General features: G+C 49.8%; 1 protein-coding gene across 3 annotated transcripts in view; it reads left to right on the top strand.

The window, feature by feature from the left end:
* Positions 1 to 14,239, top strand: part of LOC118214550 (protein diaphanous homolog 3-like) — a 334,802-nt gene that overhangs the window by 259,328 nt on the left and 61,235 nt on the right. For all 3 annotated transcript variants that reach the window (XM_035394600.1, XM_035394601.1, XM_035394599.1), the window contains 2 exons: positions 119 to 283; positions 10,292 to 10,427. In XM_035394600.1, the coding sequence (XP_035250491.1) occupies positions 119 to 283; positions 10,292 to 10,427 (301 nt within the window). The remainder of the gene's footprint in view (positions 1 to 118; positions 284 to 10,291; positions 10,428 to 14,239) is intronic.

Raw genomic sequence — 14,239 nt, 5'->3', positions numbered from 1 at the left:
GTGTGGGCTGAGGAGCAGGACTATTGGGCGTGGGTTTAAAGTGGTGGGTGCTGGAGATAGGGAATGCCTGTATTCCCTCTCGTGTGAATTGGGGGACCCCCTTGACTCAGCTCCTCACAGCTTCTCCCTGGTGGCCCGCGAGCAGCACCAGAAGCTGCTGATCCTGCACGACAACATGGGCTCCCTGTACCAGGACATGCTGCAGTACTTCGCCATCGACCCCAAGAAGACGTCCGTGGAGGAGTTCTTCACCGACGTCAGCAACTTCCGCTCCATGTTCACGGTGAGCCTGCCGACCCGCTGCTCTCTGTGCGGCGGCGTGGGGCGCTCTCCCGTCCGGTCCTCTGCCTGTGACGCCGTTGGGCACATTGCTGTGATTGAGGCTCGGGGTGGGGGGTTCTGATGAAATCCCGGCGGGGCTCAGTGAGGCGAGAGATAGTGGAGGCGGGGCGGGGCGGGGCGGGGCGGGGCGGGGCGAAGCGGGGGCTGGGCGGGGGGTGGCTGTAACCTGGCGGTGAGGGACGCGATGCGCAGCGCAGGTGTTTGGTAACGAGCTGCTTGTGTTCCGCCCCAGCTCGACTCTGCCGCGTTATTGAGATTTCACACCTCTTCACCCGGCGCTGCTCGAGTGGGCCAGCTTTATACACAGTTTATACACAAGCACACACACAGACAAACTCATGCACTGAGCACACGTGCACACACGCACGAACACACACTCACGTACTCACTCAACACACACACATGCACGCACGCACACACACTCACGTACTCACTCAACACACGCACATGCACGCACGCACACTCACGTACTCACTCAACACACGCACATGCATGCACACACGCACGCACACTCACGTACTCACTCAGCACACGCACATGCACGCACGCACACTCACGTACTCACTCAACACACGCACATGCATGCACACACGCACGCACACTCACGTACTCACTCAGCACACGCACATGCACGCACGCACACTCACGTACTCACTCAGCACACGCACATGCACGCACGCACACTCACGTACTCACTCAACACACACACATGCACGCACGCATGCACACTCACGTACTCACTCAACACACGCACATGCACGCACGCTCACTCTTAATCTCCCTCTCTATGAGACTGATTTTGCAGAAACATGGTCTCCCAGTCTGCGCCTTTTCCTCACTGTTTGAGAGGACGTTCTGTGCCGGACTGAGGAAGATGATGCCAGCTAATTAGCTCGCACGCAGCCCTGGCCTCCTCTTGAGTGACAGATCGGCGTGTACTTATCACAATGGATGTTCCACTCCCTTGCCTTTGTCTCTCTGTCTCCAGCTCCCTCTCCTCTTTTTTTTGACATTTTTTATTTCTTTTTTTTTTTGTGAACCCTCATTCCATATTCTACATATTTCACTCGCAGTAATCTGACAGAAGAGAAGCAGACCGTGTTTTTTTTATTTTTATGAAAATGGCATTTGAAATGCAAAGTTATTTTCTGCTTGGCTGCAGCAGCGATGAAATGAATCTCATTGCTTTTATTATTTTAAATGATTTCATGATTGAAATCAGTGCAAGTTTGGGGGCTGTGGCATGTTGCCCTCTCCAGTTAGATGCCCTAGTTACCCTCTCTGGTGAGCCTTGAGCAGCCTATGGAAGAGCAGTGGGGTTAGCGTGTGAGGCTAATCTGACCCTAATAATGTTTGAATATAATGCTTGTGCATCTTCATGGTATTTCTGATATGTGGAGACCCTCAAGGTGTGCAAATCAACACTTCATAGAATGTTTAAATATGTTGTAAAGTCTGTTTGTTGTAACTGTCTGTGTGTCTGAATGAATGTGTGCCTATATGTACACACACCCACTTAAACGTGTTAGTGTGTCACCATATGGACGGAACCACACCATCCGATACTAATTTAACACTAATAACACAGTAACCATTAAAACAAGGGTACAGAGTTATCGGAGGAAATTGCGGTGCTCTGAAGATGAGGCCCTTTGTACTGAAGGAGCTGAAGGAGCCCCCCGCGTGAGCGTGGTTTGACTGGCAGGGTCCCTGCAGCTCAGAGGTTGTAGATCAGGTGCTGGGGGGGGTGTTATCCCTGGAGGCCATCTCTTCTGGGAAGTGATGGCGTAATGGACAGGAGGACGCACGTGCCAGAGCGGGAAGCACTCTGAGCCTGGCCCTCAGCAGCTTCACTCCACAGCTTACATCTTTCTGGATGATTCCACAGCCCATAAAGGCCTGATCACCATGACTACTGTAGCTCTGCGTGTGCTCAATGTATGAACCCCTTCCCCCTCTCCAGCCCACTGAATGACATTGATGTGTTCCTCAGACTGTCCGGCTTCCTGATTGGCCAGATATGCCCTGCTTCTCAGAAGCGGCCTCCGCAGAGAGCGAGGAGGAAGCTGCTCCCGCTCTGTCGCAGGATATCACAGTTGTACAGCCAAGCAAATGACAGGACAGCGTGAGATCTCAACAGACAGATGGGCTCCTCGATAGACAGCGACACCCTGACAGGCGAACGGACAGAGAGGCGGAGGGACATCTCAGGTTCACAGCAGGGGTGTCAGTTTCCAGTCCTGGAGAGCCGCAGTGCCTGCAGGTTTAACTCCAGTCCTGGAGAGCCGCAGTGCCTGCAGGTTTAACTCCAGTCCTGGAGAGCCACAGTGCCTGCAGGTTTAACTCCAGCCCTGGAGAGCCGCAGTGCCTGCAGGTTTAACTCCAGTCCTGGAGAGCCGCAGTGCCTGCAGGTTTAACTCCAGTCCTGGAGAGCCACAGTGCCTGCAGGTTTAACTCCAGCCCTGGAGGGCCGCAGTGTCTGCAGGTTTAACTCCAGTCCTGGAGAGCCGCAGTACCTGCAGGTTTAACTCCAGCCCTGGAGGGCCGCAGTGTCTGCAGGTTTAACTCCAGTCCTGGAGAGCCGCAGTGCCTGCAGGTTTAACTCCGGTCCTGGAGGGCTGCAGCATGTGCAAGTATAAGGCCCGAGACATGTCCTACATGAGTGCAATGCCAGTATGTGAATGGAAATGACAACGCCAGGCCAATAACGTGGGAAAGGACTTTGCATAGCTGGGAGTTAACCTGTGGTCTTCTAGCACTGGGGTTTGAGGGCCCAGTATTTCCCATCTTGCCTGTGATTGGCTGATCCAATAGGCCCTGTACCCTCACAGGCCAGCGTGCAGGTCCATTATTAAAATGCATCCAGCTTGATTGAGTTATTGGTTGTGATTTCGTGGCATGCGCTGCATGCGGAACATAATACATTCTGAGGAGGGAGTTGGTAAATGGATTTTTATGGATTTAATTGGAGGTGTTGGATGTTACATTAGTGTATTATTACCAGTCCCATGGCTTTGCCGGCACATTGTAATAATGCGATTGTATTTAAGGCTGTTTTCCTGCCTGTAAGAGCTGAATTCCTCATTAAGAGAGGTATTAGGCTTCCCGTGGACCTGCTCTGCTTCTGGGTTTCCCTCTAACTCCGCCAATAATTAGGTTTGATTGAGCTGTTAATTGAATAATTATCTGGATTTGACATCTCTTGACAGTTATTTGCATTGCAATAAGTGTGTAATTGTCGCTTGTGAAAACACAGTCTTTCAACAACTTATTGCAGCTTTTATTAACAAACTAGTACAATGGATTAGTATTCAAATGAGATTCATTTAATTAAGTAAATTTCACGGGGCCCGGTACAATTAATTGAATTAATTTACATATGTTTCTTGAATACCAATTTGTTTTAAGGTGCACTTGGACAAACATAATTTAATGGCATTATTATTATCCACATTATTATTTTATTTCATATTTTTAATGGCATAAACACCTCATTCCTTTCATATAGGCCTTGCCGTTAATGGCTGTCAGGACGTGTCAGAGCCAGATCTGCATGTAATTAGCAGCTCAATGGAAGCCCGTTAATGAAGAAGCCCGGCTGTGCTGAGAACAGACAGGCCAGCGGAGCCGCGTGCTCCCGTGCCAGACCTGGAGGAGCGCTGGAGCTGGCTCAGTACCTGCGCCCAATAGCACTCCAAAAGAGCCGCCATGCGGACTCAATTTCACACCCGGTCTTCATCCGCGCCGAGTGACAAAATACATTTTCGCGGGGAAAAGTGCCGCAAAATTTGATAATTGTTATTGCTGCCCTTTTAATGAAATCTGTTTCTATGACAACTGTGGCCGATCTCCTTCGAGGAAGCGGAGCTCGAGACCAGCTTCACTCACTGGGTGGATACCTGAGTCTAACAGACAGCCCTCAAAGCGCTCGTATCTGAATCTGACCCGCACCCAAAACATTATTAAACCTGAGTTCCACTAACACTAAAACTGCCCCTCCAAACCTCCCCACTGACACTGACCCTCCAAACTGCCCCACAAACACTGACCCTGCCCCACCAAACTGCCCCACTGAGCCTGCCCCTCCAAACTACCCCACAAACACTGACACTGCCCCTCCAAACTGCCCCACTAACACTGCCCCTCCAAACTGCCCCATTGACCCTGCCCCTCCAAACTACCCCACTGACACTGCCCCTCCAAACTGCCCCACTAACACTGACCCTGCCCCACCAAACTGCCCCACTGAGCCTGCCCCTCCAAACCTCCCCACTGACACTGCCCCTCCAAACTGCCCCACTAACACTGCCCCTCCAAACTGCCCCACTAACACTGACCCTGCCCTTCCAAACTGTTGGATAGACCACACATTTTTCCAAGAAATATATGTGCTCATCAGTGCAGTTCCTGTGGCAGCAGGGTGTGTGCACATGCATGTGTGTGTATGTGTGTGTGTGCAGAGGTTGGAAAGGGCTGTCACAGACACAGGAAGTTAACATGGCTCGGATTTTCACATTGTTGCAAATGAGATGATGCATAGATTCTCCCTGTCAGCGGTGACAGTATATGTGAGTGTGTACGGTCTGTGCAGGGAAGTGATTTAGCAGGTTTTTCTTATGCTATGCCCCCGCAACACTAACTCATTCAGACACCTGATTGCACACAGAACAGGGGCAAAAAAATAAACCCAAACCTGTTAACATTCCATTTTGTTTCCATGGAATTGACTCATTTTTCATTCTCTCTCTGTCTCCAAGTTAATATGAACTCCCTACTAGCCTAGATTTCACATTGGTCCTGTATAATGCCTGCATCGTGCTCTGTGATCAGAACACCTTAAATATGTTCAAACAGCGTAATTAAGTTCAAACGTGTGTTAAAAATCGAGGTGGACTTCTTAATAAGAAAGCTGGAGTATTGTGAAAAAGGTGGAGGAGTTTTCCTAATTGTGTATTGAACATCCTTTGTGTCGTCGTCCCCCCCCCCCCCCCCCCCCCCCCCAGATTATAGGCCTTTGTAAAGTTTAAGCCTTTTCCATGTCATCACCAGGTTTTTGAGCTTCCTCTAATTTTTGCGCATGAGTGGCTTCCCACAATGCCCCTGCCAGCGTGTGCGCTGAGCGTGTGGACAGGAAGCCCAAACTGCTCGCTTCCACTCAGTGTAAACCGCGCAGACGTAGATGAGATGTGGCGGGAGGGCGGGCCTTTTCCCCGCTTTCAGGAGCCTGGGTTTTTTTTTTTTAGTTTCCCCACCTCTCCTTTTACTGAACGCCAGTCAGCATAGACTCAGGCTCCCACGGCCAAGACCGGAGGAGGAGGAGGAGGAGGAGGAGCTAGAGGAACGGCGGCAGGGACGTCTGGCGGCTTTTCTGTGGGCGTCCTCTCCCCTGTCGGCAGCCCTTCGGAAGCCCCCAGCAGATCCGCTGTGAGGGGCGGGCTTTAGCACGACTCGCTCACCTGTCAGAGACCCGGCTTTTCATCCTCCAGCGCCTCTTCCTACAGGAGCACGGCCCCGTGAAGCCACACCCCTCCAGCATGTAATCGCGCACCCTCTGGTTCAAAGTCATGCTCAACCAACCCAATGTCACGCCCCCTCAACTGCGAAGCCACACCCCTTCAGCACGTAATCGCACACCCTCTGGCTCAAAGCCACACCCATCCAGCCCAATGTCACACCCCCTGAACTGTGAATCCACACCCCTCCAGCACAGAATTGCACATCCTCTGCTTAAAAGCCACACCCCTTTAGCTCAAAGCCAGACAAATGGTTCCCCTGCGGGTCTGGCCCCACTGGAGGAATTTGGGTGGTGTTGAGGTGGGTCGCAAGATAGCGTTAACAAAAGTACGATTGTTTCTGTTCTCAGCTGCAACACATGGCTCTTGCTACGTGCACTGCAGCGTGCACTGGGATGTTTTGACAGATGTTAAAAATATGTTTTTGTATGAATACGTTTTAGGGAGGGGAGGAAAGAGGGAACATGTCCCCGCTCATTAAGGGGCTGTGGGCACAGGAAGTTTGGGAAGGGCCGAGGCAGGCGTCACTGATGCCCGCCGTGCTTGCGTGCCGATTCCCTGTCGCCGAAGCGCGTCCCCTTCCCCTCGCTCCGCGCTGGGCGCTGGCGCTGCCCCGCAGAGACGGGTGTCGGCACGCAGCGGCACAAGCAGCTGCCTGCCTCTCGGCTTCCTCGCCCGCGTGAGTCGCGTGCAGCTTAGTGGCAGCACAGTAAAGTGTCCCAGTGTCAGCTCAACTCTAACAGAGTTTATACGAGTCCACCAGGGACCGCGCGTACTCTGTTAATTTTAGACAGAACGTTTTGTGGGCGCGCGGAAGATAGCTTCGGATGCCATTAGCGCTGCTAATCTGCAGGGAACGGTCTGCTTGGGCTGTGACACAATCCGCTGTGTCCCCGCTGCCGCAGATGCCATTTGATCTGCTCGTCCATCCATTTCGGCACAAGGTAGAATTGGTTACGTAATGCGCTGTTCTGGTCGGTGAAGTAATCGTCTATTTATGGCTGATGTTACTGGAATACACAGTAGCCACTTGAAAGACCTGTATAATGTGGCTTTACCCACACCGCGACTGTCATTTCCTTTGCTAAAATAAACCTGCTTCATGTCTTTGTTCATGCAAAAAAAAATTTAAAAAAATCATGCATGGATTTGGTTGCTTTGCATTTTATCCAGGTCGTTAAATGTATAAAAGTGAAACTTCTGTAATTTTAGAGATAGTCAGGCTGTCTTAACATGGAAAATAGGAAAAAGAAATGTTCTTTTTAACGTTGTTAGTACCATTTTGAATAGACACGTCAAATAATTGAAAGTGATCAACCAGCAAAATCACTGTTTACTAAATGCTCTTTTCAGGCAGCTTCCTAATTACACCAATCTTGGAGACGGACAGGCGCCTTCTCTCAGCGTGCGTTCACTGTGCATTTACCACACGCGTGCTGCAAATGTTAAGCAATTTAGCGCAATTTAGTTAAGGTCAGATAGCTAAAAAACGAGTGGCTGAAGTGTGTGCAATTACCGTGATTATTCAAAAGAAAAACCTTTGGCCATAAATACGGTAAATAAAGGAGGTCTCGCTGGCAGGCTCTCTTCAGCCTTCAAAAGGGAAGCGGTGCAGGGATGCGAGGTGCTGCTCTCTCTGAAACGAAATGTCACCGGCTGCATGGAGAGGGCCGAGCTGGAGCCCGTGTGCACAGGCAGCGGTCCCTTCGCCGCTCTCCACTTTAAGTGCATCCTTCTTTATTTCTGATCCTCCTTTCCCTGCTTCCACCATGGAGGTCAAATAAACATATTTAAAGAATAATATAAAGTCACGAATTGGCAACCGCACATCTTTCACAGCAATAGAGTCGTTTTATTTTTAAAAGCGCACTCCATCAATGCTATTTTCGCATTAATCTGGTCAGATGTTATTTTTCTTGTAGATTTATGAACCGTCTTTAACGCATCCACTCACCCCTCAAGTTTCCTAATATATATTTTTGGCTGTGGGTGATATACTGATGGCAGTGCGAGATATTATTGATTAAATGAAAGCATCCTTTGGTATGTTAGTACCCACTGATAACAGCCATCAGAAGAGTCCACTGACAGTTGAGAAGGATATTTTCAGTGTGACTCAAAATCTATTATTTATTAAGAATAATGCACAGACCTTTACCATCAGTCAGTGCTTCTTCTCTGTGGCTTTATCAGCCCGGGCCTTTCATGTACATCTCTCCTGGGTGTCGTAAATATTATAATATTGATCAAGCGCAGACAGCTGAGATCCTTATCCCTTTTCCCCTCCTCCGTACTTTGGAGAGCGCGTTAGCGACAGCGCGCTCGCGGATCAGTCGCGGAACGCCCTCCGTGTCCCGCTCATCGGGCGGGCGTGGTCTTCACCGGCTGTGTGAAGCCTTCCACGGTCCTGCCGTGGTCCTGGCCCCGCCCCGCCAGGTCGGGCGGCGGGACGCTAGGTCTGCGGCGGGCTTTTCACCAGGGTTGCCAGCCGAGGGAACCAATCTCTCTCTCTCTCTCTCTCTCTCTTACTCACGTGGTAACTCACGGATCTCCACACTCCGAACTTCATGCTTCGTTTCAGTCTCGTCTTTTCTGAGCCCGGTCCTTCGGTTTGATTAAAAACATTGTTTTTCCACACTTTTTTCTTCCTCACATAAATGTTGAATGTTCATTTTTGCAGATGCGGTATTGCTCATCAGCTTCATTTTAACTCCAGCACTGTTAAGCTTGGAGCGTTGCGTCAGAAATGAAACCGTCAAAAGTGCGCTGCTGAATCTGGACCTCCTGATTTGCGTCGATGCTCCATATTCGCTTGTCGGCCCGTCGATACAGAGATGTGCCTCTCCCCACACGCCTGGCTCGCAGCGGGAGGACGAGGCTCGCATGGGGAGCAAGGTGCCTGTGCGAGGGGAGGGGCTCTGAGTGTTGTCTTTACCCACGGCGGTGCTGCTGCTGATCCATTAAATTAAATGTGCTCTCCACGACTGTGTTTCCCCCGCGTAGAAGCTGTTAACAGCGGTCCCCAGAGAGCGGAGCCGCTAGTGCGCGTATACCCATCTGCACTCCGCTTGCTCCGTGCTTCTCAAACGGCCCTGCTCTCAGGGAATTAAAACCATGTTCCCGTGCATACAGTAAATAAAAGGAGCAAAGGGTGGTGTAGTAATCCTGCTGGCTGCACTACTACTGCTGATGATCTGAAAGTGCTTTACAGTGGAGGGGGCAAACTGCTCACCCTCCACCAGTGCAGCCCCCACTGGGTTATGCACAGCAGCCATTTGTGGCAGAGCTTCAGGGTTTTTCTTTCCCCAGAGAGGAGTCCTCCATCAACCTGCCATGCTTCAGTGGTTGATAGTAAAGAGGCGTGTTGCTGATTTTTGGTCTCGGGGGAAGGGGGGGGTTCTTGGTTTTGGTTCTCATGGGTCCCCTTGTTAGTGTAACAGGTGACCCCTCCAGGGCAGACCTGATTACACGTCAATTTGCTTCTCAGCCTTTCCGGATCATTCTGTGAGGACATCCAACGACTGCTGCTGTTAGGGAATTAAAAGCAGGAGCTGAAACGTGCAGGGCGGGGCAGGGTCGGGTTTGGCCAGCAGGTGGCGGCAGTGATCCCATTTTGCCGCGCTCCGGTGGCGCTCCGGTGCCGGGGGGTGTGCAGCAGCTGCCGTTTCTCACCGCGAGACGCCGCAGCGGTAATGAAACAGACAGCGGCCTTCGTGTCAGCAGTCATGTGCTCCAGCGCTTTGATGAGGGAGCGGGGCCTGACAGGATGTGGGAGGACAGTGACGGCTCCATCTTGAAAGCTGATTTGTTAAATGTGGCTGCTCGCATGTTTCATCTGTTCCATCTCCGCTGATTTGAGAGAGGAACTTTAGGTTACTGTAGTCCATGCCAACCTAACCGCTAATGCGATTGGCGCATGTTCAGGTTCATTATGTTATTTATTTATGTATTTATTTTACTGTATTGAGCTGCTATTTTTGCCACCTGGTGTGATTTAGTAATGACTACGCTTATACGGAATGACACTTTTTTTTTCCCCCGTACAAGAAAAAGCTCCTCTGATGCGTTTCCTTTTGATCACCAGCGTACTCAACACCTAGAAAACAACCTTTCATCAGCGAAGATGGGAGCATATATGTTCCTCTAAAAAGCAGCGCTCTTCATCTGCTAATGGGTGAAGAAGGGCCGGGGGCTTTTTCCTTTCACACGAGTGCTTATAGCACACTGACAGCCCCGCGCTGAAACTTGGCCAAACTAATGAGGTCCCGTTCTCTTTCTCAGCAGTCTTCTGAGGGGACCGGAGGGGTCACCTAATCGGTGTCATCTCCGGCTAATGGAGCCCCCGGTGACGGCTCTGCCGGGCCGTTTGATGGCGGCGGTGGCGGCGGGGCCTTGGCGGCGGCGGGTGTCTGATGTGTGGCTCTCCCCCCCCACAGCAAGCGGTGCGGGAGAACGTGCGGAGGCGCGAGGCGGAGGAGAAGCAGAGGCGGGTGCGGGCGGCCCAGGAGAAGGCCCAGCGCGAGAAGCAGGAGAGGCAGCAGAAGAAGAAACGCCTCCTGGAGGTCAACACGGGTGAGGCGCTCGGCGACCTCTTCCTTTCTCTCTCTCTGTCCCTCTCCCCTCTGGCTCTTTTTCATTTCCCTCTCTCTCACCACTGGTAGCAGCGTCTTCGCGTGTTCGTGTTTTGTCAGGTTAACTTGGCTGCCATTCAAACAAGTCTCAAGTAAATAAATAATTAACCACAGCAAACTGTATAGAAGCGAGTTTTATAGGTGTTTATCGTAGGAAGTGAAGACGGTAAGCTGAGAACATACAAAGCATGAGGACTCGATCAGGCCCTTCGGCCCAGTAAAGTTGGGGCAGGAGCAGTGTGCTGATGTGCTCCTTCAGCGCGGACATGCTCACCCCTGACAGTGTGTGTTACTGGCTCTCGGGGGCATTCTAGGCAAAATGGCGGCGCGCCCCTCTCCACCCCCACCCTCCCACTCGCGCCCTGTCAGAACGCCTCATTCAAACAGACCGGTTTCTGCGCTTTCAGCCCCACAAGCCAAAGGGAACTTCGATCCAAAAAGACCCCAACGCTGCCAAACCCAACTCCTGCACTTTCCTCTCCGCTCCAGACGCGCATGGAGCCATTTGCAATGCATTATTATTTCGTTTTTTTGGCAGAGGTCCTCAGTGGGAGGACCTTTTTGTGCAGCGCCGCTCGGCTGGACAGCTGGAGGCTTACGGAAGCGGCTGAGGTTAAGTGCCTCGCTCAAGGGCTGCAACTGCAGCGCCTCCTCTCGGGACTGGAGCCCGTGACCCCCCGCTGGCCCGGAGCCCGGTTCCTGAACCACAGCGCCGCTCGGCTGCGGCTCCTGATCCGCACAGCTGATGCGTGCGCAAGGTTCAGAATTAGAATATAAAAACGCCATAAAAAAAGTACTTTATGTGCGTTACGTTCAAAGCACTTTCGAAACTTCTGAACAAAGTAGCAATGAGAGAGCAGAGAGGGAGAAAAAAAAGTGTGTGTGTGTTTAGGGGGGTTTGCTTTAAAATACAGTAGGTTAAAGAGTAAGCTAATGTGATGCAAATGAAAAACTGCATCAGGGTGGGAGCTGTTGGATGAGCCTCACTACCTCGGGTCAAATCCGGACTGTAGCACTCTCCCCTGTGACCGGTAGCTCCATAGAGCGTCGCCCAGGGTTTGAGAGGGTTCATTCAGTTTGTGTTCAGTGTTCATCGCTATCCAGTGACCCCCGCTGGACAATCAGTGCCCGTGTGCTGCATGCTAAAGCCGCATGTGAAAGGTCTTCCTCTGACTTTACTCTACGAAAGCTTAGCGGTAGTCTGCGGTGTGAAAAGAAGCAGCTGGCTACACCACGTGTTTTCGGAGGAGAACCTTGGATGTGTCCACACTCTCCTGAATTGGCAGTGGGGTTTACGCGTGAACACGTCTGCGGTTGCAGACGATTGGCCGCTCCAAATTCAGGTGGGAATTGGACGTGCTCAGCCCCCCATTGGGAGGCAAATGTTTTTTTTTTTTTAAAAGGAAAAACTGCATTAGATGCAAGGTTAATGGCATACGGTTAAGAACAGGAATTAAAAAACAATTTTTAAACCTGTTTTTGAAAGGAAAGCAAGTGCCTCTTAGTGGGATTTCAGCATGCTAATCTGTCTGAAGCAACTAGGAATGTTAAATAATGAGTAAATATTTAAACGGATGTCTGCACGTTTAAAGGGGAATCAGGTTGACGCTCCGTAATATGAAGAGCTTTCTAAATGAGGCCTGGGGAATGTAATTAGGGTTTTATTGAGGCCATGCGTTGGATTGTGTGTAAGCCTCTTTAAAACCAGGTTAGGATGAGGCTTCACTGTGAACTACACGCCACTGCAATCTCAGAGGGGAACTGGAAAACAACAAAAATTAAAGGCGGTCTGTTGGTCTCCTGTATTCTTCTGTACAACAGCCTCCCAAGCCAGTCACCCCATCAACCCATAACAAAAACAAATATAAAAAATGCTCGCTAAAATCCACTCCCCTCAGGACAGTTGTGAAACTGGAAATAGTGTATGAAATTGCATCCTGTCAAGCTCCTTGTTATCACTGATAAAAAAAGGTGAGCGTCAAACAGAATCGAGACACATTTTCCATTGGTGAAAAATTTGACTGCTATCAAAATTAGACACAGGCGTTTCTTGGCATACTGTGAAAAAGATTATATAGGGAAGTCGAGAGTTAATACTGTCTTAGGCATATAGAAGAGCCAGAAATAACGGTTCACAAGAGTCCACAGATAGGGGGTCACTGAAGGGGAGGACTGGAGCCTATCCCAGGATGCAGTGGGCGAGAGGCAGGAATACACCCTGGACAGGTCACCAACGACCGCAGGGCCCACACACCATTAACTCGCACATTCATATTATATAATGTCACATGTACGTATGATATAATATGTTGTATTATGGTATTGTAAAGGTAGTGCATCATATTTATGTATGACACTGCAGTAGTGTAGATATATTTAATCTATATCTGAAATATGTGTATTTTCCTTTAAGAAATGTAGAAAATGTAAGACATTGGGCTGCTGTGTGCCTGTTAAACAGGGTTGTTCAATCTCATCGGAAAACGGCTGACGTAGGTCCAATTTTTCATTTAAGCCCAGCACTGAGACACCTGATTCAGTCAATGAAGTAATCTTGGTCTGAAATAAAGCAAAAGCCTACAGCCTCATCGGCCATTTTCAGATGAGTTTGGACACCCCTGCTGTTCTTGTGCATGGACGGGCCCCATGGTGTGCTGTTGAATCTGGGCTGTAAGCAGCTGGACTGGTCAGCAGGGGGCCAGTGCTCCATCACCCCAGGATGGGGGGGTTAATTTGGCTTGGATAACAGTCTCTCAGTGCTCACTAGCAATCCCTGCTTCTTCACTGGGTGGCCGCAAATCCACCTGTTGACTTGCACATGGAGTGTTTTCCTCCAACTCATGTTTGTGCAAGCCTGAATTGCAATATAAGCAGTGGATGACATTACATTTTTGGAAATAAATGTATGTGGGAATAATAAAAAGTGGTATCGAGGGCCCTGGTCACACTGTACTGAGGAAATTTGAGCGAAACGCTCGTCTAGATCTTGCATCCCATTGGCTATTGTAGGCTTGGTGAAGGGAATGTGTTGCTGGAGGTGTGTAAAAATAGATTCAAGTTAGCTTGTTTCTTTTTAGCAAACTGACAATTAATTGTCATGGTATTCAACTCAATTCAATTTTTCAAGTTAATTATTATTAGGCTTGAAGCAAATGATGTTACTACCAAGTTATTTTAATTGAATCCAGCCACATTTTTGTATAAGGGCCTGGTGTTAAAAATGACATTGAAGCAGCACTGCATTATTAATCTATGCATATTGAGAGACCAGCCCTCACCTTCACATTTTATACAGCAGAAGATTTACAGTGGATATCCCTCCATGGATATAAAATCGACATCGCAATCAATGAAGCTCTCAGACACACTGATTTAGGGTTGTTTGAATGAAACGCTGTGCTGTGCAGTCTCTGATGGCGCGAGTGATGTTTCCTTCGCGGACCCTTGAGTGAGTTATATAATAATAAGAAGAAAGGGTGGCACTGATAATCTCGCCTTTCATTCGTCTCTGCATAATGCATTAGTGCACTCAGAGGAACAACTTCTAAACTGAGCTGTCCAAAGTTTTACCTCTTCCCAACAAAATATAAAAGCCGAAATACTGGTTCTTTGCAAACGAAACAGCCCTTTGTTTCCCTTTCAGGCAGGCCGTCCTCTCTCCGAGCCTCCTCCTGTGAGCTGCTCTTTTCCTCCTCCGCTCTGCCAGTCATTAGCTTAGCGAACAGTCTTTTCCAGGGTAACTTGCGAGGCTTA

Source organism: Anguilla anguilla, chromosome 15 (genome assembly GCF_013347855.1).
Source record: "Anguilla anguilla isolate fAngAng1 chromosome 15, fAngAng1.pri, whole genome shotgun sequence".
NCBI lineage: Eukaryota > Metazoa > Chordata > Actinopteri > Anguilliformes > Anguillidae > Anguilla > Anguilla anguilla.
The sequence above is the reverse complement of the archived record's forward strand: the minus strand, read 5'-3'. Positions and strand labels throughout refer to the sequence as shown.